The sequence below is a fragment of the Panthera tigris genome, chromosome A3 (genome assembly GCF_018350195.1).
Source record: "Panthera tigris isolate Pti1 chromosome A3, P.tigris_Pti1_mat1.1, whole genome shotgun sequence".
Classification (NCBI taxonomy): domain Eukaryota; kingdom Metazoa; phylum Chordata; class Mammalia; order Carnivora; family Felidae; genus Panthera; species Panthera tigris.
Window position 1 is genome coordinate 42859525 of NC_056662.1, and position 24809 is coordinate 42884333.

General features: G+C 40.1%; 1 protein-coding gene and 1 non-coding gene across 4 annotated transcripts in view; both read right to left on the reverse strand.

The window, feature by feature from the left end:
• SNX5 (sorting nexin 5) overlaps window positions 1-24809 on the reverse strand; it is a 26610-nt gene continuing 1801 nt past the window's right edge. For all 3 annotated transcript variants that reach the window (XM_007096536.3, XM_042980949.1, XM_042980950.1), the window contains 12 exons: window positions 14855-14959; window positions 13593-13703; window positions 12685-12806; window positions 11390-11513; window positions 10187-10282; window positions 8886-8991; window positions 8723-8798; window positions 7721-7760; window positions 7547-7633; window positions 6038-6197; window positions 2958-3043; window positions 1-1413 (listed from right to left, as the gene is read on the reverse strand). In XM_007096536.3, the coding sequence (XP_007096598.2) occupies window positions 1363-1413; window positions 2958-3043; window positions 6038-6197; window positions 7547-7633; window positions 7721-7760; window positions 8723-8798; window positions 8886-8991; window positions 10187-10282; window positions 11390-11513; window positions 12685-12758 (900 nt within the window). In that variant the 5' untranslated portion in view covers window positions 12759-12806; window positions 13593-13703; window positions 14855-14959 and the 3' untranslated portion in view covers window positions 1-1362. The remainder of the gene's footprint in view (window positions 1414-2957; window positions 3044-6037; window positions 6198-7546; window positions 7634-7720; window positions 7761-8722; window positions 8799-8885; window positions 8992-10186; window positions 10283-11389; window positions 11514-12684; window positions 12807-13592; window positions 13704-14854; window positions 14960-24809) is intronic.
• On the reverse strand, window positions 20427-20663 carry LOC122237537. The gene has a single exon (XR_006216139.1). It is a non-coding gene; the product is annotated as a small nucleolar RNA SNORD17 (small nucleolar RNA).

A 24809-nucleotide genomic window follows, 5' to 3' on the forward strand; every position in this document is an offset into this window, starting at 1 on the left:
AGAGTCATACTACTTTATTCATTTTGTGCACCATGCTTCCCAAATGTGATTGAAGAAGGTACCGTCTGGCCCGTTTAGTAAACTTAGGTACCTGGCTAATTTTAAAGTGGCAGATGGGGAGGTGACACTTCCGATGCCAATGAAAGAAAAATGCTCCCAATGGTGTTCAAATATCAGTGTTCTGCAACCCTCATACCAGTTATAACTAATTAAAGAACAGAGAATAAACATGGTGGGTAAACCTCTCACAGTCTCCAAGTCTCTTCCCAATAGTTAACTACAAAGGTTAAGATGTGAAACTTCACGGGGGAACATGGCAGGCACTACCTTAAGTGCTCAGTCATCACCAAATATAGGATAGACACATCTTTTCTGAGCCAGTCAAAAAAATGCAAACCTGAATCAAACCATGAGCAGATCTGAGGACCTTCCAAAAAACTGGCCATTAATAGTCTCAAGAGACATGAATATTAGAACAGAGGCCAGGAAGATGTGGGCAGAGACCTTGAAGCCCTCACCACCATCAAAAGCGAGCACCAACTGCAGTCCTGGGGCAACTTGGGCCTTGTTTTCCACAAAAACACTCCATGTGGTAACATGATTTATTATTTTATTATACACTTTATAAAAAGTCCACACACACACACACACACACACACACACACACACACACACCCACCCCTATGGTCAGGGAAGGGATTCACATCTTTCTTAATGTAGAATGGCCATCTTCTAAAATAGGCCATATTATTTTTTTATAACCTTAAGATACTTCTCTCCCCTCAAATATTTACCAAACTACCAAAAAATGAAGCTGCAAATGGTATATAAAGACAAATGAGATCTTGCTCCTGTTACAGTGCAATCACTTAAGGTGACTGAAGAACCATAAGAAGGGAGAAAACAAATCACCTTAATTAAGGAATGGAATGTCTGTTACCTGTAACAAGCAGCTGACTTATTTGCTGTAATTGGCACCTACTCTAAATTGTAGGAACATGGGCACATGAAACAGTGAGACAACATGTGCCAGGCAACTGCTTATACTTGTTTCCAGAAGGCACATGTTTCCTGCACTCTTTAAGAACTAAAGACAAATTTACAGGAGAACCCAGCATTTAGATTCTGCCCACTTTGAGGCATTAAATGCGTAAGGAAAGGATTAGTTATGTCCAAATAGCATGCAATAGAAGTATTTTTAAACCAACATGGTTAAGTGTTAAGATTTTTAGAAATCAAAATATTTATTCACATAATTTTAAACTAAAGTCAAAGGTAATAAATCTTCTGTGGTAATGATTTAAGTGCAAGTGACGCTGGCTTTCTTTCACATTTGTGTCCTTCATTCAGAGAAAAGGCAGATCAGTTGTTCTTAAACAAGTCAATGCAGCTCTGCAGGAGGGAGACATTGTTCTGGAAGAAAGAAGTCATGGTAGACCAATGAATCGTTTTACATTCCAGACCTCCTACATATCTGTAAGAAGTAAACTCAAACCCACCAACTTAAAGCTTTTCACAAGAGATTTGAAGCCTGCCAAACCGGGTTGGTCCTATTCTTTATTAAATCACAACCTGCACACCAATTTCATGTTGTCAAGTTCCTCCCCTCTGAGGGTCTGGGACTGCAGCCTGGAGAGGCTCACCACTGAAGGTAGTGGTGGCCATCCAGCACCTCCCCCACCCGAGGTCTGCTCTCAATGCACTCACACCAATTCTGCTTACTGTGACTTAACCTAAATGCTATCTAAGAGTTGTTCTTTGAAGTTGAAGGCCTTGGAAAGACCAGATAAAAAGTTGCTACAAATTTTCATGAGTGAGATTATAAATGATAAATATTCATATAGGACCTAGCACAAATTGCTTTAGAAAAGTTCTCATTTTAAAAGAAATGAGGGGCACCTGGGTGGCTCAGTTGGTTGAACATCCGGCTCCTGATCTCGGCTCACGTCACAATCTCACAGTTTGGGAGATTGAGCCCTGCATCAGACTCTGCACTGACAGCATGGAGCCTGCTTGGGATTCCCTCCCTCCACCTCCCCTCCACCCCTCCCTTACATTCTCTCTCTCAAATAAATAAACTTTAAAAAGGTCCAGAATGTTACAGTTATGATCTATGTATACATGACACTCTAAAACCCCAATTTAAAAGTTCATACACAACAGGACTTGGACTTAAGAAGTAAATGTTACAGTCTAAGAAATTCAAAATACACACATATGTTCAAGGTCTTCCTGCTTAACCAGTGACAACTGGCCAGTGACTGCTCCCCCTTCTCCAGTGGCTCTCTGCTGACCCTGTTGTCTTGGGCCTTACAGCATTTCTGGTGCTCAAACTCAACTGTATCCACGAACCACCGAAAAAGCCATGCCCAGAAACTGAGTGAATTGGTCTGTGCACCAAAATGTCTTTAAAAGCTCCTTAAGTAGACTCTAACGTGTATCTAACATTGAGGATCACTGTTCTCCATTTTTTCTGTATTAAATTAAGCTAGACATTAAATATTCAAGGAAGTTTTTCCTTCCTAAACAAAAAAGAAATTAGTATCAGAAGACAAGTATATCTTCTTCTCAAAAGCAGTATTTCATCAATAAGTTATAGAATTTTGGCTTGCAAGCAGAAAAAAATATTCCAACAACTCCCACCTACATTACAGATTAAAACCACACGCAGGGGCGCCTGGGTGGCTCAAGTCAGTTGAACTTCCAACTTCAGCTCAGGTCATGATCTTGCAGTTTATGAGTTCAAGCCCCACATGGGCTCACTGCTGTCAGGGTGGAGCCTGCCCTTGCCCCGCTCCCCTCTGACCCTCCCCTGCTCATGCACACTCGCTTAAAAATAAGTATTAAAAACACACACACAAAGCAAACCCCATCTGCCTGATGACACTGGGACAGTGAACTGGGAAAGAACTTGAACCCTAAAAAGCTTCTGGCTTAATGTGAAGGAAAACACTTACCCTGGCATGCTTTATTTCCAGTTCAGACATTTCAATTAGATTCTTTCTAAATGCTGCCACTCTCTTTCGTTTGAAGTTGATTAGTTCTGCAAAAGAGTTTACCAACAAAAGCTGAACAATTTTCATCTTTAACTTCCAAATATCATTCTTACAATCTTCAAAGCTTTGATACACACATTTTCTCACATTTTTATTACCTCAGTGATTGGGACACACACCTGACATTTTACGGACAACGTAGTAACGTGCCTGCCACTGCCTTTAAAATGAACACCGCACTCAATCACTGAACATCAAAATCCAGATAATGCCACGGACTACTTAGGAGAATCTCTGAAATGGTCAGTCTTGCCCCAAACCTCTAACTCCCAGGGCTTGTGGAAAGAGGGCCGGGAGAGGTCGTGAGTCATACATACCTGCGCCAATGACTATTTTAAACGATTATTTTTAAACTTTCAAATGACCACTCATGTTCAGACAGCTTCTCTGTGGATGTGATCTGTACAACAGGCCACCTTTACATCTATTCTTTCTATTGCCAAATGCTGTTCAGGACTATTGCCCCATTAGAAATCAGGGTAAGCCAAAAATAAGTACTTCCTCCCTCAGATTCTTTCCACGAGTGAGAACCACCACTCCTTTGCTCAAATCTCCCAGATCAAGCTGGTGCTCTAGTCCTCAAGAGCAAACATACTGTATCAGGTCTGTGCAGCACTAACCAAAAGAAATACGAAAGCAGCCACATGAAAAAGTAAAAACTTGCAAGAACACTTACAATAAGTTAGTAACACTACCTTGGATATAGTAAACAGGTCTTTCCGGATGTCCAGATAAACTCACCTCCCGCCTCTAGGCCTGCACCCAGGACCAGGACTCAACACTAACCTGTCAGACCACCCATGATGCCTGCCCACACTATCACTTGTACCGTGCTCATTCAACTAACTCATCAGTTCAGCTATGAAGTTTAGAAAGAACTCGGATCAGAGGTAAACAGGTTAAGATCCATTCATCGCAGTATCCTATAGAACACTGTACTTTCAAATATAGTACACCCAGGCTTACACTTTGAATAAAGAGGATAAAAATCCAACAACACATGGACAAAGCTTAGGCAATCAGGACAGGCCTAAATTGGCACCACTTTAAAGTTTTGTAGTTTTTCCTTAATCCTCTCTAAAGTTGTCAGAGCTACCAAACTTTGACCTACATAATAATCTAAGATTTCAACTCCATAGTTTTGAAGTTTGTTCTCAAAAAACCTAAAATTAGCTAATTAAACAAAGGACAAGAATTTACTTTACTATGACAGCAAGAAGGTTCCCTCAAAAGAATCCAAAAGACGGCCACATGAGCATATCGGCATGGCTTTTGCAAGATTTCTGTACAGAGAAGCTCTGTCCCTTACAGCTAAGTTATAGTACTGAAAACATAAGCCAAGACAAAACAAAGGACAAGAACTCTATTGCTTATTGCTAGTATCAGGATGTTTTCAGATATGCCTGGATTTTGGAACCAAAGGTGTGGGGAGAGGGGGAATTCTGAGAAAACAGTCTTAAAATGAGCTAGGGATTTGTCACAGAAAGCCAAGGTGTGGGAGTGAATCAAGTACAGTTACCACTATAATTACAGGTAGACAGGAAGACACATTCTTGACTTTTGCTCTAGCATGTTCCATGGCTCCTGAGAACTGCAGGTTAGACCACCCCATCCCTCCGCCCCGCGCCTAATAAGGAAAAGACTACAATTTACACTCCTGTTCTGTGGAAATGGAACACTATCTCCCAATAAAGTTAAGCCATAATCCCCCCTACTCTGGAATGAGATAAGGCAAAAAAGAACCCTGCGGCTGTGGACTGGAACTGTATCGCCACCATGACTCCTGGAGACAGTTACACACCCCTCCATTTCCTGGCTCTGTCTCCTGAAGGGCCTAGAGAGACACCCCAGGAGAAATGAGCACACTCAACACCCTAATCTTGTCACAATTCTGTAACTAAACAGAACCTACACTTATGGAAGAAATGGTGATTTCTAGGGCTAGAGAAGATATAGGACATGCCAACTTAAAGGTGCTTCCCCCTAAGTCTGGACAAATTGAGCGCCAAAATAATGGACTACAAGAATGAATTTAAAAACTATTTTCAAAAATAGAAACCCATGACTAACAATGACAAGAAAGGAAACGTGCAAAAGAAGGGAAGGCTTGTGCTTAATGGATGATGATGATGCCAAAGGCTTGGGAAGAGAACACTAGAACTGGGGAGCAGGGAATCATCTTTCTGCAACCAGCACAGTAGGAGCTGGCTCAGGCAAGACTCAACACAGTCTAAATTTAGGGAGAAACTATCTACAGGGTTTTTAAATGGTCTCCTCACACAGTTGATTAGTGACGTGGGTATTAACTATACAGCAAAGAAATTAACACCACAAATGAGGAGAAAACGAACAGAACATGCCTTCAGATGTGACACCCGAAAGACACATTACTCACAGAATATTCTGTTGGAAATGCATAACTAGAACCTATTCGTTGCAGAAATAGACCATCTGAAAATGAAGAACACTGTTTGTAGAGACTATGGTCTCCAAAAAGGCAAATGTCATTTTAAAAAAGGTGAAGGGGTGGGGGCCTGAGAAGGGTTCCTTCCAAATTAGAGGAGACACAAGAGCAATGGTAACCTAATGGCAACCCCAGACAGGAAGCCATTATTAGGGCCAACAATAGGACGAGAATAGAGAGAGCAGGTTGGAGTGTGTTGTATTAAAGTTTACCAAAGTGGGTAAGTGTACTATATGGATGTAAGACAAATACTCAACAAAGCTTAGGGATAAAAGGACCATAATACATACAACTTAATCTCAAATGGCTAAAAAAGACCACCCCACGTGTATTTATAAACACAAACGTGGCAGCATGGGTGCACGTGCAAGAGACGAAGCAGAAGGGGCAAACTAGACAGCTAGGTGACTCCAAGTAAAGAATATATGGGTGTTCTTTTTACTTTCTGTGCAACTTTTCTGTGAGCTTGAATTATTTCCAAATAAAAAGCAAAAAGTAAAGAATAGCCCTGCTCAACCTTCTTTTGCAGATTCAGAGAGCTGTTCAAATTTCTGGCAGCATTCTTGCTGGTGTGCCTCAGCCAACTTGACATCTCTGCTTTTCAACCTGGCCTTATCCAATGCTTTGTTTGAGTTCTCATAGTCGGTGAGGGCTTTGGTGCGTCTGTATAAGAGATCCTGAGAAGAAAATTAACAGAAAGGACATGGTAGTTAAACTTATCCTGAAAAATCGCCAGAGAACACAACAGGAAGACTAAGTACCTGAACCACTCTAAAAACCAGCCCAAGTACCGTGGATGTCAGTGCACTGCCTGAAATGTCAGATGGCAACAATCTAATCCACTTCTACCTTCCCCTCCCATGTTTTTATGTTTTCTTTAATCTCAAGATTAGGCTGGGAACAGCAATTCTTATGGCATTGTCGAGAGGTTTTGGAATTCTTTATATGGATCAAGAAAAAAAACCCAACAGTGAAAACTAAAGGATTTTTTTTTTAGTTGATTCAGTCACAGAAAGCAAGTTCAGAAAATTAACCACCTTCTACTGAAACACAGGCAGGCACTACTGGGTGCATCCAGTGATACTGCTAGAACACAACTAGGCAGTGAGGCAGGAAGAACCTTCCTCTAACCCTGCCCCACAAGTCCTGCCTTGAGGAGTCTAACCCCAGGCTCTCATTTGAAATAAAGACTATTTGCAACCTATGGCAAAGTACAAGTTACCTCCATATTTAAAATCTGATAGATATGTGAGATTCAACATACAATTATGTGTTCTTGTGTTCACTCAAAAAATCTGTGTTTATCATCAGCTCTTAAGTCCATTAAAATAGAAAATGAGATACAATCTAATGTAAAAAAAAAAAAAAAAAAAAAAAAAAAAATCCAAATAGAAGACTCAGGAAACATGCCAAAAGACAAATGAATAAAATAAAATAAAATGACTATAAGGGAAATAATGAATTCCTACTTCCTAATGATTATTTTCCCTAATTTTACATTGCCTGATTCAGCAGGAGTAATTTAAATATTTTTGTTTAGTGTTATGCCCAGTGAATCCATGTTTCGTTCCCAATGGTCATTCTGCTTACCACTTAGTCTTGCCTTTGGTAAGTAATGGTTTATGACTCAGTAACTGCAATTCAATAAACACTCACAAACCCCAAAACCTTTTCTCCTTCAGAAATAGCCCTTTTGGTGTGTGTTCAGTTACACCCATATCCACTATCCTACAATCCCCCAAATTACTATCTGATCAACTCAGCATCACCCCTACTGCTCTTAAGTAATACAAGCCAAAGGATTACTGCTTGGACTCTGGCTGGACATCCCTTTTTCACTCTCCTAAATACAAGCCCAGCCCAAACACTGAACAGACTTGCCTGTACCTTGCTATAGCATGTGTTTCCCCAAACTGCAAATCCCTTGCTATTCCTGAATGAACTCAATTAATGGTAATTCAAATGTCTCTCAGTTTGGCAAGGTGGTCCCGAATTACTCCAATGCAGGAACTCCTGTCTTACTTACCTTAGCAGCCTCTATGTTGAGCATGTAGTATCGGAGAAGTTCTGTCAACTTTAAATCTTCATCTGAGGAGACTCGACTCTCTACTTTCTATTAAAAAAAAGTAAAAGTCACCATCACCTAAGCAGACATCTACAGATTATAAAATATTATGAAGACCAATATAGAAATCCTTACCCTAAGTTTTTCAAATAGCTCAGCAACCTTCAAAAGGTACCTGAAAATATACACATGATTTTGGCAGAAGGTCTTAAAATCATGTATGAAACAGGACCTTATCAATACTCTTAAGACATGAATGAGTAAATGCAGGAGTCCTAGCCTTTAGTGCTTTACAATCAGTTTATCAAAGTAGCACTTTCATCACCAATTGGCGCAATCTAGTAGTGAGGACGGTTACAGAACTGAGCACACACGGACAGTGCCACACTCATGGATATCAGCCTCTCTTGCCACCCCTTCAGCCACCTTGCCATGCAGAAACCATGTCCCAAGATAGTCTTTAACCAATGCCAAAGCTGTGTTAACCAAGGGCAGGTTCTAAAGAGCCACTACCATGGGTATCCCAAAGCCATAAATATACTATTTAAAACAAAACAAAAAGCTACTATTTCACCTGGGTTCTGCTATTAGCCTGACTTCCACCTTCAAATCAGAAATGTTATACCTGTTATACCAAGCCCTAGGTGTTAAGTAGAATACAATCTCACATCAGAAATGCTCAGGATGGAGAAACTGTGAAAAGTTCATATAAAAAAGCTCAAAAATCTGACTGGGGTCATTGCATTACCCTTAGGACCACCTTAACCAAAACAAATGTTAAGTCCAGGACATTACCAGACAAAGCACCATTTGCCACAGAACATACAAAGCAAACTTCATTCAGAGACAACTCCAAAATTAAAGCAAATCAATTAAAAAATGGAGACAGTTTGACAAAAATAAAGGCTTTGACAACAGCTACCATGTTTGGTAAGAAGTGCCCCGAGTCCCCAACAAACACCTTAAATCTGTCTACATTCATAGGGTAGATAAGACTTGAGTGCTGGAGACAATCATCTACTCTTGATGAGCTGGCACTCAAAAGCAGAAGTGAAATTATTATAGTCATTATTCATTATACCACCCAGGAGTTTTTGACTAACGGAAAGGGAAAATGCTTTTCCAAGAAAAACTTACTTTTTGATGACCGTGGGCTCTTCTAAAGCCAGGCTATGCAGGCAGGCTGCAGTGTGGATATAGTCATCTGCAACATCTGCAGAAATAAGGACAGCTCTTTTTATATGAACAAAGCTGGCACACTGAGCAAAGCTAAGGTGGCTAGTGGGTAAATGGTATTTACTTTTATGAGATCGGGTCATTTTGTCAGCTTTTGCACATGAATCCTTGATCCTATTATAATAGTTAATGAGGAAATTCTTTTCTTGCTCAAAGAAGTCATCTACCTCCTAAAAGAGGAAAAGAAGATATTTAAGAAGCAAAACTCTTAAGAATATGAATGTATTTTGTATCAAAAGAAACATTAAGGACCTAAGTTCATCCATAAGAACTTTAACCTCTATGGATCAGGGAAATCCAAACTGACAAAACAGCATTTCATACGCAAGATTGGCAAAACCCAAGTGCTGGCAAGAAATGTCAACAGAGAAAACCACTTTGAAGAGTCATTCAACAATGCCCAGGAAAACTCTGGCACTAAGATCCAGCAATCCTGGTAGAGAAGTGGTTCTTGCCTAGATTGTAACCTAGCCACATCTGTGTGTATGGGGGGTAAATCTGGTGCATACCAGCCAGGGATGCCAAACATCCAGCAATGTGTGGGTATAGGACAGCCCGACACACCTTAAAACACGGCAAGGACGAAGTCCTAGAGTTACAAATTTTTGACAATGCCCTCCACCCAGCACCTGTACTCTGGGCTCCCTGCTCAAGCCCTCAACAAAAGTGGTAAAAGTCAGACACAAGATGGTAACTCGGTGGATGGTAACCATCAGTGGAAGGGGGCTGAGGAGTCAGAGATTAATTATCACCAGGGCAAATGGGAGACTTGTATGTCAATTTGGTCTTTTAGAACAGCTCTGTCCAACAGAAGTATGTGAACCACATGTGCTATTTAAAAAATCTCTAGTAGCCACATTAAAAAAAAAACAAAAACAAAGAGGTGAAACTACTTTTAATACTTTATATTCTTTTCTTCTTATGAAATTCTTAAAACCCAACACATAGGTAAAATTAAAAATCTGGTTCTTTAATTATACTAAGTAACTACATGCTAAGTGCTCAAGTGCTGCATGTGGCTGAGACTACCAAAGTGGACACTGTAGTTCTGGAGAATAGCATGAAATACTAATCCTGTAGCTTATTTTCTTTCTAAAAATAATTGAACAACTGCTTTGTTTACAGAAAAGGAGAAAATGGAAGAATTAAGTGTGTGAAGGTTCTTATCTCCTCGAGAGAATAGGGTATTTTAAGAGAGTAAGTGAAAATTCAATGAGTAGATAAAAAATAACCAAAATCTGAAAAAACTATTTACATTTCTGTGAAGTTAATACCATTTGTTTCCCAAATAGCTCTTCTGAAGAAATAAAAGGTCACCTATTCACACGAAGTCAGAATTTTCTACAACAGCTAAAAGCCACTTACTTTAACTCCAGAAAAAAGGACTTCATCAGCACTTTTCACCACACTTTTGAAAAAGCCACCAAACATCTCTTTGGTATTTTTCCGCCTGACACTTAGCTGGGGGGGAGGAATCCAAAAGAACAGTTTATGGCACACACATTTTTCTAAATCTTTAAAAAACCCTAAATACATTCTAAGTGGTACTGTTTACTAACACAGGCACACACAGAAGATACTTCCATCTTACCACTAGATCTAAAATATCGAATAAACAGCCAAACCTAAATACAAGCAATAATTCTAAAAGCATGACCTAAAGTTATTTTGGGAAGCTACTTAGCACTAAGTCTTGGCCTTTATTTTTATTTTTTTTAAAGTAGGCGCTGCACCCAACCTGGGGCTTGAACTCATGACCCAAAGATCAAGAGTTGTATGCTCTATGACTGAGCTAGCCAGGCATGTCTTTGTGGCCTTTAAATCCTTAAATTATTGAAACTCACTGGTTAGAAGATGCTGAAGTGTGATGCCTAGGTGGCTCAGTCAGGCATCTGATTCTTGGTATCAGCTCAGGTCATGATCTCACAGTTCACAAGACTGAGCCCTGTGTCAGGTCTACATTGACAGCACCAGTGCCTGCTTGGGATTCTCTCTCCTTCTCTCTCTTTGCCCTCCACCCCCACCACGGCTTGTCCTCTCTCAAACTTAAAAAAAAAAAATGCTGAGGAAATTTTTAAGTCAGGGCTTGCCTCACTCATATTAAGTAATAAAAAACATAACACTGGAAAAAAAGGGCAAAGCATATGACTCCTTCCAACAAACAGGTAGCCAAGGAGAAAAAAAATGTGAATCAAAATTCCTCTTAATAATCCCAAAATTAACTGGGGGATAAAAAGTAAAAATCTTTAAGCAGCATCTTTAAAAATGTCTTACACAATGGATCTATGGGGCAGAGGGAAACAGCATCTAAAAAAGGATTCCATTATGCCATTAAAAAATTCAGTACTTTAAAAGTCAATTTTTCAGAAAATATGTCAAGCGTGTCTTATTTTTATTTTTTTTAAAGCAATCTCTACACCCAACAGGGGGCTCAAACTCATGACACCGAGATCAAGAGTCGCCTGTTATATACCAGCTGAGCCAGACAGGGGCCCTTCAAGCGTATTTTTAAAAATATGGTCATGTGTGTTTTCACTGGATCATGGAAATGGAACAAAAATGCCTTACATCCTGATCATATTCCAGGAACACATGGAAGTTGCGATCTTTACTGAGAACAGGGTGAGAGGAGAGCCGCTGCAGAAAGACTTCATGAGAGGACACAGTCTTCTTAAAGACTGCAAGATACTCACTGGAAGAGAAGCACACAAGGAATTCAACTGGCACCAATCGACTCAACGACCAATACTGGTCCTGGTTATCACTGTTCTGCTTCATACCACTAAGTGAAACACCTGAACTGGACCAAAACATTTTGGTATACCTTTATATCTAATTAGGTAATACGGCATTTGCCAATTGGGAATCTGTGGAACGAACCCAAAGAAGGGCAAAAGTAAAGTATAACCAGAGTTGAGCAAGTCTACAAAAAGTCCAAACCTACATGCAATCAGTGCTAGTATTTAGCAGCCACAGAACATGGTTTCTGTAAAATAATGAAAACCCTTTAATCCTGTAGCCATGTACATAGCACTGAAGTCTATCTACTAAGCCTTAGAATTATTAGACATTATAAAGTGACTTCATCTCAATCTAGGTATTAAAGATCAGTCTAAACTTCTCAATGGTAGGACTTCAGTTGGCTGCATTCAGTGCTTTATGCTCAGAACAGCCCATGATAGACACTCAAGCCATGTGCGGGGAATGACTTAGTACCTGGAGGCGTATGAGCACTGGCCCTAGAGAGTAGGGACATGCGTAGGGCAAGGCACAGAAGAGAGCTGTTGAAACGGGCACCACACTGATTATGGAAGGGGGAGGGAGTCAAGAGAGAAGTACAATAATTTCATAAGAAACTTTAATGCAAACCCCCAACCGTGATAGAGAATAAAGAATCCATTTTTGTTTGAAATAAATTATAACCAAGTTAAAATATGCTTCCTGTGAACCTGGACTTCTTTCAAACCATCAATATGATTATTATTCAGAGTGCTGCCTTGAAAGAGCCATCACTGCAATCTAGTTTCAGTTATAACTCCAGTAACCAAACTACAGGGAGTAAGGCTTTGTACATTATCAGCAGCCTGAGAGTCTTTATCTATAAAGACAAAGGTTTACTTCACTATGCCAGACCAGCATTCTGAGTATGGTCTACATGAGGGGAAACAACTGGGTCCATCCAGTGTCAGTGGCCCCCAGAGAATCAAAGTTAAAGTACAAACTGCAAAATGTAGTTCTACAAGACAGCACTGGGCCACTAATTAACTGCCATACTTTGGAAAAGCTGCCAGGTTCTCCTGATTTCTGTACACATCACCACTTTTTCCTCAAAAGACACCGTCCTGTCAAGAAAATCCACTTACGCTTCCAGCTCTTGCTTCATCTTAGCAAATTCTTCTTTGGTCATAGACCCTTCACCCTCTCCCAGTTTCTGCATCTTTTCTCGAGGGCCATCGAAGTCAGGCTTTGTAGGAGCAGGCGGAATCTGTAGGGGAAGCAGATTAACTTGAGAGTATTCTTGTCCTGGTGGTGTTCTACTCAGTGCCTATGCACAGAAGGCAGCCATCCCAGTGGGGCTGACAGGTCAATCTCTGTTTTTCTTTTAACCTGATTCCTTTTGGCCATATAAAAAAGAAATCTCCTCCCCACACCTGGGCACTCAGACTGCAAGCATTTGTTCAGGTTACCTATGATGGATGACTGATAGGGTATAATATCAGCCTGCTTCCATTTAAGTTTAAAATGTAAATACTATAATCAGCGCTAAAATGAAGTTGATGAAGCACCATCAAAATTAGTCTCTAGATATTAAAGGAAACAACTCTAATTTTGAGTGAAGAGAATATTCTCAAACACAGGCTTCAATACTACTTTTGTTCACACAAAGACAAAGGCTTCCCTCACTCCTTGAGCAGACTACAACACTTTTGAGAAATCTACTGAATGTACGCCATCAGCACTACTGAGGTTTTCCTAGAAATCAATTCTTGATGGCTGAAAGTACCAGAGAAACCCCAAACCCAAAGATAGGGAAGATTTAAATCATGAAACCGTTTAGCCTCTTCTCTTATACAGGTCATAAGACTACGCTTCACCTCACAGCTATAACACCATTCTCATGTTTTTAGCCTTTACCAATAACACCTGCTCTAGTTGGTAGATGAAATCAGTTTTCACAACCCCTTATAAAAAGTGGGTAAAAGTCTCTTTAAACAAAATGAACAATAAGGTAGAAGAAACTGACTTGTTTGATTTTCTAAAATGCACTTACGATAAGCCCAGCATAGTCTGCGGTTTCAATAAGAGTATCATGTAGCCACACAAAGTCTTCATGTTGCCTTGTAACAGAAAACTCTGGGCTCTGAAACGTGGGCAGCGTTGTCTGTAAAGAGCAGAGTAAGAAGTTAATTGGTAACTACCACTTTTTGATAAAGTGGTTTGGATTTCCTGGGCTGCGCTATGGGAAAATTCGGCATAATAAAACATCTCAGTGAGACCCAGTAAAGAACAAAAGCAGCAACACGTGACCTTCCCACTAAAATCATAGCTAAGATTCAACATATTCTGTAAGGAATTCTTTTCACAAAACTCCACCTGAGGTCAACTTAGGCAGATATAATCACATAGGTAGATATAATCACATAGGTGTCACACTGCCTCCTGAGTGAGGCATGCTAATCAAGCCACCAAGGTATTAAAAGAACACCACATGGGAGAGGACCCTACATACAGACAGCAGGTCTGTATGCCGGAAGTGGCCTATATCTAGCATCAAACTGCCTAATTCAAATTGTGCCTCAGCCATTTACTTTCTTTAAACATGTGGCTCAGTTTCCTCATCTGTAAAATAGGGATAATAGGATACCATCATAAAGTTGTTGTAAAGAGAAAAAAATCCATAAATAAACTAAATAAATATAAATAAAATAAAGGTAAATAAACCCTTTTCAACAATGCCTGGCATAAGACAAGCATTCAATACATTTTAACTTGTATGGAAGGAGAAAGGAGGCTGAACATGTTCCAGAAAGGATGGATTCTGCAAAATTACATTTACTTTCCATGTTTTTCAGATTAGCATATTGCCTTTGTCAAACTAAAACTCTGGAAATTGTTCTGAATCACAAGAAACAGGAGGGGCAAAGGCCAATAATTTAGTAAATACGGAGAAAGCAAACACTTCTCATGCATGCTAATTAAAAACAAAGGTGGAAGATGTGCTCTGTATAGTAGGCAGCTCCACCTGTATCACTTTGTCTGGTTCAGCTTCCTCATGGAGCAGAGTATATACAATATCAGCAATACCCACAGCCCAAGGGCTCCACCATAGTGGAAAATGCTGAACCAAGAGCATTTATCTGATGTTCAATACAAGCAAGATGAGGGATGTACTCACTCAGCAGTAGTTCTACACTGCCAAAAAAAAAAAAAAAAGCAAGCAACCATTTCAGTTGAGGATGTCTCTTCATCACTGTGAATCACAAGGCTGTAACCTAACATTGCTTTGATTACTGAAGTCATTCTGTCACTTACCTTGGTGTGCACTGTAAATTTGACCTTATCTCTCTCACTGAGTGCATCAGGTATGTCAATCTGAAGCGAGGGATCAACATTCAGGTCCACAGATACAGATCTCAGCTGAAATACATTTTTTGGCTATTAGTCTCAATTTCACTGTAGTGTTAAAAAGTATGCTTCTAAAAATGTAAGCTAGTAATTAAAAGGTGTTCTATACAAGATCATTGGGGCGCCTGGCTGGCTCAGTCGGTTGAGCGTCCGACTTCGGCTCAGGTCATGATCTCGCGGTCTGTGGGTTCCAGCCCCACGTCGGGCTCTGTGCTGACAGCTCAGAGCCTGAAGCCTGCTTCAGATTCTGTGTCTCCCTCTCTCTCTCTGCCCCTCCCCCGGTCATGCTCTGTCTCTCTCTGTCTCAAAAATAAATAAACATTAAAAAAATTTAAAAAAAAAAAGATCATTTATGACAAAGTCAGCTGAGATATCTCTTAAGTTTATTTGAAATTGCAGGGAAACCTGCAGATAGGTAGGTCCAAAATATTTATGTAATCTGAACAAAGCAACTACATGATTTTAGGTCTATGTGAAAAATACATTTAACCAAACACTTCAACTGTACTAGTAAGAAGTCTTGAACTAGACAGAATGAAAGCTTGAACTTCTCACATAAATGCCCAAACTACAAATAACATTCAAAAGGCATTAACCCGATAGTACACAGAACTGAAAGAAGTTAGAAACTAAGAAAAGAGAAGACAAAGAGAACAACAGTAAAGTGGTATGAGATTCCTGAGTAGGAAGAAAAATCCAGCTCAAGAGTGAACCAATTTATATTCAGGGATTGTTTCAAAGAGGTGAGAAATCTAGACACAAGAGGTGAATTATAAAATCCCACTGTGGTTACACGAGGGACAAGTGTGAAAACACTGCCCTGGAAGCCAAAGTAACTGATTCTGTGAGTTGGTAATTCAGAGGAAAATAATACCCCAAAACACATTTTTGCCAGTTTAAGAATTTGGGGGGAGAAAACGGGAAGAACTTCACTGTTGTGAAAAAGTGGCTAAAATGCTTTCCTACTAAACTTAAAATATAATGAATTTCCTAATTTTTAAAGCAGACAAGCTGATGGTCAATCTGAAGACTTGACACAAACATGGCCTGACAGCGCACCAGCATAAGCAGCTCATCCCTCTTCCACCCAACTAGGAAACTAGTGCTGAAATAACATGTCACAACACTCTAGATTACTTCACCTGGAGAATGCCAAGTGAAGACTGGCATCAAGAGGTGAGAGAACAGGGAATACAAAGGTATGCATGTCCCGGTGGATTCTTTGCCTCAAAATAAAAAGTTCAAGACCAAGGTTTGACTTCTGAAACTAGAAAATCTGGTTCAACCAGGCCTATAAAGACACCAAAAAATGGATTCACACACACAAAAAAACGCATGGATTATTTCTTTCTCTTTTCTATCTTAAAAGCTGCCAGTACTCCCCCTTTCCCGTTAAGCACTCACTGCAACAAAGAAAAATTTTAAATTGCAAAAACCAGTAGCCCTGGAACAGTGGCTCTCCTCTAAGAAATAAGATTCAAACATCAAATATTAATAAAATCGCAGTATACTTTAACAGTCCCTGACATCTCAACCTCAACACTTCTTCAAAATGAATTCTTGATGACTCCTATGAAATATTTGCTTGTTTGGCTTAATTTTCACATGTCCATTTATGAGATCTCTGCAAACAAAGATAAAGCCCCAAGGTCAGGGACACTTCATTTTATCACAACTCTGACATTTCTGATAAAAGCTTCCTTCCTTCTGTTAACTTACCACTGGGCAAATATGTTGAAAAAGATCTCAAAATACACACTGAATTTGATTGCAGAGAATACTGGCCATCCCGTCTATCTTATGTTTGTGTCTGGCAGTTTAGGAGATAAAGCAGGCCAGGTATAAGAGTCCAGAAATACTGCTAGAAAGGTAGAGTAGCCCTTGGAACAGGTCTAAGGTGCATTTAAACAACTGCTACGGTGCCTAAGATTCCAGTTCCTGAAGAAGTCACAAATCCTGGTTTCCAGCCAATTTTTTAACATGCCGACAATTCCATTTTAGCTCACTACAAGCCAAGCAAACTCTATGAGCCTACAAACTGCACACAGACTATGTTGTGAATTAGGATTGAAGGACCCCAGGGGAATGTAATCTAGTAAATGGAATTCATTTAAGCACTATAGTCAAAGCTACAATGGACTTTCCCAACAGCTTTTTGTTCCACAGAACAATTACTTTGGTTTCAGGGTGCCTGGGTGGCTAGGTTGATCAGGCTTCCAACTTCCACTCAGGCCATGATCTCATGGCTATGAGTTCCAGTCGCACTCAGACTCCGTGCTGACAGTTCAGAGCCTGGAGCCTGCTTCAGATTCTGTGTCTATGTCTCTCTCTCTCAAAAACAAACATTTTTTTAAAAAGTTACTCTGGTTTCACCTTTCTTCCTATACTCTCAACCACACAGAGGTAAAACTCCAGACTATTATGTTACCGCCTTCCTTTCTTGTCAGCATACAAATTTCATTTTTTGCAATGAGGACACAGAGAAATAGCAAAAACACCTAAAGGTTTCAAAAGACTTTCCACCATAGCAGGATATCAAGGACCCAAGCTTCTTCAGCAAGAAATCATTTTTGCCTGGATACACTGCCCCAGGAAAGGATTCAAACAAAAATCCAACCACCTGACATGATAGTCTTAACCATCAAAAACCAAACAAAAACAGCCCAGATAGCACAGTTAAGTCTGTATTTGTGCATTAAAGAGTTGTCTAAAAAGGGATACCGGCAAAATTCTAAGCATTCAGGTCATCCATCACCAACTCAAGAGTTCTCATTCACAAGTTAAATCAACTTTCTTGTATTGAAGCATATAACCCTCCAGATACTGAAGATAAATCATCAAGGAGTAAAAAGTTGTGAAATGTTCAAAGCTTTTAAGTCAGCACTGTATCCTGACTCCGGAAGCCCAAGTGTGATTAAAAGGTCAGCATTCTTCTTAGTCAACAAAACGAACTCTCCACAGCTTGATGCCACAGTACGTGCTAAATAAATCACCAGCATGGAGGGTATAAGGAGTGGATGGCATCACTTCATATACTTTCACCCATTCACCCACCTCTATCCCCTATCCCAAGTAAGAATTCAGAGTACTATTTAGCACTGCAGGCCAACATGTCAGTCTTTGACTTGGGCCACAGATATCAAAATGCCTAAAATGGCTGTTTAAATCAGCAAGGAGGCAAACTGCAGAACTGAGAGCAGGCACGTAATTTTTCTGTTTCCCAGTTCCCTCAGGTATCTCCTGAGAAGTTAATTTAGAAGGTATCTTCTCTGGGGCACCTGGGTGGCTCAGTCAGTTAAGTGTCCAATCTTAGCTTGGGTCATGATCTCAAGGTCAATGGGATCAAACTCCATGTCAGGCTCTGTGCTGACAGCTAACAGCCTGGAGCCTGCTTCGGATTTCTGTGTCCCTGATGTCTCTCTCTCTCTCTCTCTCTCTCTCTCTCTCTCTCTGCCCCTCCCCCACTTGCATTGTCTCTCTCTCTCTCTCTCTCTCAAAAATAAACATTAAAAAGAATTTTTTTTAAATTAAAAGGTATTTACTCTCAGGACATCCAGTGGCTCAGTCAGTTAAGGTTCCAACTCTTGATTTCAGCTCACATCATGATTGTCATATTACAGTTTGTGAGATTAAGCCCCTATATCAGGCTCTGCGCTGTGCTTAGGATTCTCTCTCCCTTTTTCCCTGGCCTTCCCCTGCTTGTGTGCTCTCTCAAATAAGCTTAAAAAAAATAAAATAAAAACCTTGCCTAGTCTCAAACAATGGAATTTAAGTTTCTGAATGTAAATTTTGTGGTAAGAGAACCTGAAAAGGAGAAAAACTGATAGAGAATCCCTGTGCATTTCCTCACCTGATCATCACCTTCACAGATGGGGCACCTGACACTGGTTACAGGACAATTCTGCAGAGCTCTGAGCCGCTAAAAACCACTTTTGGTCCAAATTTCATTTATGACTCACTCTGGTACAAACAGCATCAAGTGCAAAGCTCCTTCTTCAAATGGTTTAATGGCTTACAGATGGCAAAAGGTACCTATGTGACTGGACAACACAGAAGGGTAGATTCTGAAATTCAGAATCCACAGGGAGAATAGAAATACTTACAGAAAATATCAATGTTATGGGGACTACAGACTCCAGTTTAAACTAGCACCATGCAGCCAAAACGACAAGACACAACAAAAAGAAATTATCTCCACAGTAACTGTGTTCTGCTAGAATGGGGACTAGCTGAATAACCATTAAATCTAACTAGCTTTGCAGCAGAGGATGGGCTACATGGGTGATAGGTATTAAGGAGGGCACTTGTGATGAGCACTGGGTGTTATATGTGATAAATCACTAAATTCTACTCCTGAAACCAGTATTAAAAATTTTAAATAAAACCTTGGAAATAAAAATAAATCTTACTTATTCTGTACATAGTAAGGAATTGAATACGCTAGCACATGCGACATCAGTGTGTCTTCCCTTCAAACTGTTCCTTTTTCCTAAGGATTTTTCTTTATCCTTCCCACTGCCTACAGAACTAAGACCTGTGTCAGGGAGAAGGCCAATATGACAAGTCATCCATGAATGGTGTCAACAGCATGGAGCCAAAACAGAGGCAAGAAGCCTGCCTTGTAAATCAGATTTTCATTCTGATCACAAGAACCAAGAAACAGGCTATTTCAGCTAGAAAAGTAAGGATACCTTACATAACCCAATACTTATTTGTGAGGAAATAAATCCAAAAATGCTCAGCTGAAGACACACTCTAGATCTGCATTAGTTCTGAAAGCAAGACTCACATGATACTTATGAAACATACTCGGGGCACCTGGGTGGCTCAGTCGGTTAAGCATCCAACTTCAGGTCAGGTCATGATCTCACACTCTGTGAGTTGGAGCCCCACATTGGGCTCTGTGCTGACAGCTCAGAGCCCGGAGCCTGCTTCAGATTCTGTGTCTCCCTCTCTCTCTGCCCCTCCCCTGCTCATGCTCTGTCTCTGTCTCAAAAATAAATAAAAACATTAAAAAAATATATTTAAGAAACATACTGTATTATGGTTCCAATTCATTAGGAAGTGCTCTATTAGAGAAATTCTAATGCCATATCCTCCTCCAAAACCCTCTTTATGGTTCAAGTATTGCTATTCCAATTGTTAGTTTTCTTCTATCCTGAAAGGTAACCAAAACCTGTTTATTATCTGCATTCAAGCCCAGCTTTTCATCATAGCACTGGTGCATAAAAAACAATTCAATGGACTATAAGCAACGTAGGAGCTCTGCTTTTATAGATCTTTGTCTTCATCTCCTGCCTCCTTCCTCCCTCACACCAATTGGATCTCCCCTTCCTATAATTCAGGCCTGCCAATATTATATCTTAATCCTCAAAGACAATGGAACCAAAGACTTCTGGAAAATCTCAGGCTACCAACATAGATAATAGCTATGGAAGTTAGTCACATGCTTTAAAAACTAGATAAAGGGCTGCAGCAAGTGATCAGATTTCCACCACTCATCTTGGTGAGATGGGACCCAGAGGGCCCCACCCCTGCTGACACCAACCATTCTTACCGGTAGTCTACCAACACACAAGCTGTCCACGGTAGAACACTGCAGACTGCAGGGCATTTAGAGGCTACATAGCTCCGAGTTCCTAGAACAGGAACCGAGGCTTGGAAGAAGGTCAGTGCAGCGCACTCAGCGAATGGATAAACTGAATCATCACTTCACAGAGCTGCAAGCCTATGAACTAGTCAAATCCCAACAAGGAACCAGAAAGAGATTAAGTTGTATTATTAGCTTAAATACCTTCATTTCAAGAAATCCATCTACTGGTGCACCAGGATGGCTCAGTCAGTTAAGTGACTCTTGCTTTCTGCTCAGGTCATGATCTCACAGGTTTGTGAGCTCAAGCCATAGGTCAGGCTCTGGGCTGACAACTGCAGAGCCTGCTTGGGATTCTGTCTCCCTCTCTCTCTGCCCCACCCCCATTCATTCTCACTCTCTCAAAATAAACAAGCATTAAAAAAAAGAACTTAAAAAAATCCATCTACTTGCTAGATACCTGGATTATTTTTTCAAAGGAGTTCACAAACAAATGAGTTGAGATCTGTACAGATCTTTTGCTGGGAAGCAAAACACCAATGCTACAGAGGAAGTAGCTCCAACAAATTCATTCAAAGCTCAAATCCTCTGCATCCCCACCAAGACTCCTCCCAGCAGTTCCCTAGTCTATTATGTCCACAGCCCTCTGAAACCTGACATTTTACACATTACTCATGTTGATGAGAGTATTCAGAAACATTTACCACCTTATCCTTATGATCTTACTTTATGATCAACCCAAGATGAAATAGAAATAGGTTTAAGAATAAAAAAATTTACCTTCACCACCAATGCAGATGGTTCAGCAACATGGATAGAACTGTCTGAGGTTAAGCTTGTGTCATCTAAATTTGAGACACAAAAAGCATACAAAGAGGTCGCCTGCTTCATGGTGGGATTTCTTCTGCTTTGTGTCAGAAGTAGGACATGTTTCCCAGATCATTCTGATACAAAGATTTCAATTCTTCACTTTTATAACTCACCAGTTCCCTGGGACCCATCAGCACCAATGTTCAAGCTTTGTACTGCCCTCCATGGAAAAGCCAAATAAAAGCTTTGCAAGTGGTAACACCTACATTTGTACTCTTCATGATTCACACTGACCAGAATGAAAACTTATGGGTCTGACCCACCAAGACACATAAATCGTAAACTCTTCAGGCAGAAAACGCATACCACAGGTTAACATAAGCAACTATCTTGAGAAAATTACCCTTCCTCTCCAGACCACACAGTAGTACCTTAAAATATCACAACAAATTTGTTAAAGGAGAAGTGGGAGGGAGTCAAGCCAAAGACCCAATTTCTAAAGCAAAGGTAGTTCAGTCATTCCTTTGTGCCTTCAACTACAACTTACACACTCCCCTCTGTGTATTTATGGCTTGCATTTGGGATATGAAACAGCTGATGATTTCCACATCCCTCTTTTAGGAGAAAGATACTCTTAAGAGTAACTCAATAACCGGAGTACCTGCATGGCTCAGTCGGTTAATCCTCCAGCTCTTGATTTCGGCTCAGGTCCTCACAGTCCTGAGTTTGAGCCCAGTGTTGGGCTCTGCACTGTGTCGGGAGAAGCCTGCCTGGAATGCTCCGTGCCCCTCCCCCATTCATTCTGTCTCTCTCTCAAAAATTAAAAAAAAGTAACTCAATCGACCCCAGCCCAAAATGTCCTGCAAGTGCTGTCATCAGAGCCTCAGGTTTCCACTGTCCAAAGTGGCACTGAACTCCATCATGGTAAACACTTATGTGCCCCTTTGTAACCTTCAATTGCCCAGAAGCTGCTGAAGAAAACCACCTTTAACCATCTTTGGTTCCTCAATACTGGGGGGAAAGTTAATTTCAAAAATGGTCAACAACGCTTATATTTTATATAGCATATTGTTGCCTTAGAATTTATCAGTCCTAGATCTGACAAGATTTGAAATAGGCTTACTAAGTATTTAGCCTCTAACACGACCTAACCCACTCATATCACACCATTTTAGAGAGAAGAATTAACAAGTGATTCTCAGTCAAGGGACATTTGGCAATGTGTAATTTTACTCTCGCTACTGGAGAGAAGGGAGTGGTCACCTAGTAGAGGCCAGGGATATTGCTAAACACACATTTACAATGTACATACCACAACAAAAACTTACCAAGACCAAAATGTCCATAGTACTCAGGTTGAGAAATCCCACCTTAAACTAAAGCTGTATATTAGACATAATCTAAGTCTCACCGAACGAAAATTTAACCTCAGAATCTAGAAAATTCTCCCTTGGCCATTTCTTCCCATAGCACAAAAAAAGAAAAAAAAAAGAAAGAAAGAAAAAAAAAGTGAGATTATGACCTACTAAAGTGGCATTCACAAATGAGGATCCTAAGACACTGTGTGCAAGTTACTGATCCAGAACTAAGGTGTGGGCAGCTCTGATAAGTCATGCTTCCCAAGCTTAGAAAATTAAAAGAAAAATGAAGTCATTTAGTATAAACTCCAGGCCACAAAAATTACTAAGTTTGGACTTGCTATAGTATTGTTAAAAGTTCAAGACTGTTCCTATACTAACACAAATTGTAGGTCATTCTTCCATCCAAGCTGGAGGAGAGTAGCATCCCTACAACTTCCACACCAGTTTAAAGAAAAACTCGCTGCAAACCAGAGCAGTACCTCAAATATTAATGACTGGCTCTGAGGAGACACCATCCACCCAAAGTCCATATAACCAACTAGTGAAAGACCAAGTTGTAACAGCAGTAGGTGGGGAAGGGTATCACCTAGCTCTTGCAAAGCTTTTGTGTTAAGCTTCAGTCCAGTAGCAATTTAAGAATCATTAAAAAAAAAAAAAAAATCCAAGAGTCAATGAGGACCCTTAGAAAGATACACACTGAACCTGAGTAGAAACTCAAACATGCTGCCCAGCTATTTTAATGACTTTTTGGCAAAGGGAAGGCTCAGAGAACCTAGAAGGACAAAATGACTAAAGGCCAGGGTTAACTATCATTGTTGCAGAAAAACGGTTCCGCATAATCTCCAATTATTTTCCTCTACCCATCACAGATAACTCCAGACACCAGGGAACTTTGGGGGACAGGGAAGCTCATTACTAGTTTATCATGAAGAGAAGGCCTAATGGTGTTAATCCTTTAGTTGACTTTTTCAGGAACTGAACTTCGGAAAAACCTACTTTCCTGAATTTAAAGACCAAGATATAATCTTTACTATCAGTTGAGGACTAGTTAAAAAAACAAAATTAATCATGTATCTCTTCTCCTAAACTACTTTCGGGGAAAGGAGACAAATCCCAAAACCTTCAGCTAACGGATGTAACTAAACGGAAATATCAGGCTACCAAATACAAACCAATACTCCTTTTAGTTTTGCTGAACAAGCCAAAAAGAGCACTTGCTGTACAAGCATTCAAAACCCTCAAGAATCATTTATGTTCCCTACTTAACTAGTGGACCTAAACCCAATGAACCCTTATCCTCATGTAAATCCCAAAATAATCAGAATATTTAAACTTAGAACATTTTCAGTTTAAAAATGTAAAATATTTCAGGGGCACCTGGATGGCTCAGTCCGTTAAGCGGCGACTTCGGCTCAGGTCATGATCTCACAGCTTGTTGAGTTCGAGCCCCACATTGGGCTCTGTGCTGACAACTCAGCCTGGAGCCTGCTTCAGATTCTGTGTCTCCCTCCCTCTCTGCCCCTCCCCTGCTCATGCTCTCTCTCTCTCAAAAATAAACATTAAAAAAAAATTTGTTTTAAATGTAAAAAATTTCAATTGACTAACAAGGCTGTATTATGGCAAGAGGATAGTTTGCCTAAGATTTGACTTCCTGTTTGTTTGGTTTTTTTTTTTACACTTGTCCCAAACTCCCTTTTGCTCAACAGTGAAAACCACCTAGACTTGATCCACAGCACGGGGCTAACCATCACAGATAAAAGCAAAATAAAGCTGTGAGTTTTAGAGTAGCATTTTACTAAGCTTTATTATTTCCCAATTTCTGTAATTAAAAAAAAAATCAGGAAAATTCCATATAATCCTCGCCTGCACCCACTAAAACCAACAGGCAGGAAACAGCCTTTATACACTTCCAATTCTGCCGGAGCATCAGCGTGGTGGGAAAATTATTTTAAAAGCCAGCTACAATCTAGTGTGGTAACAGGAAGATAGTTGAAGGAGTTAACTCCTTTTAAAAAGCTGTAATAAAACAGATTTTGGAGGAAGAGGTGAGGTATCAGGTGATAGAAATAAAGTCAAATTGCTGTCAAAATTCCTATTCAAC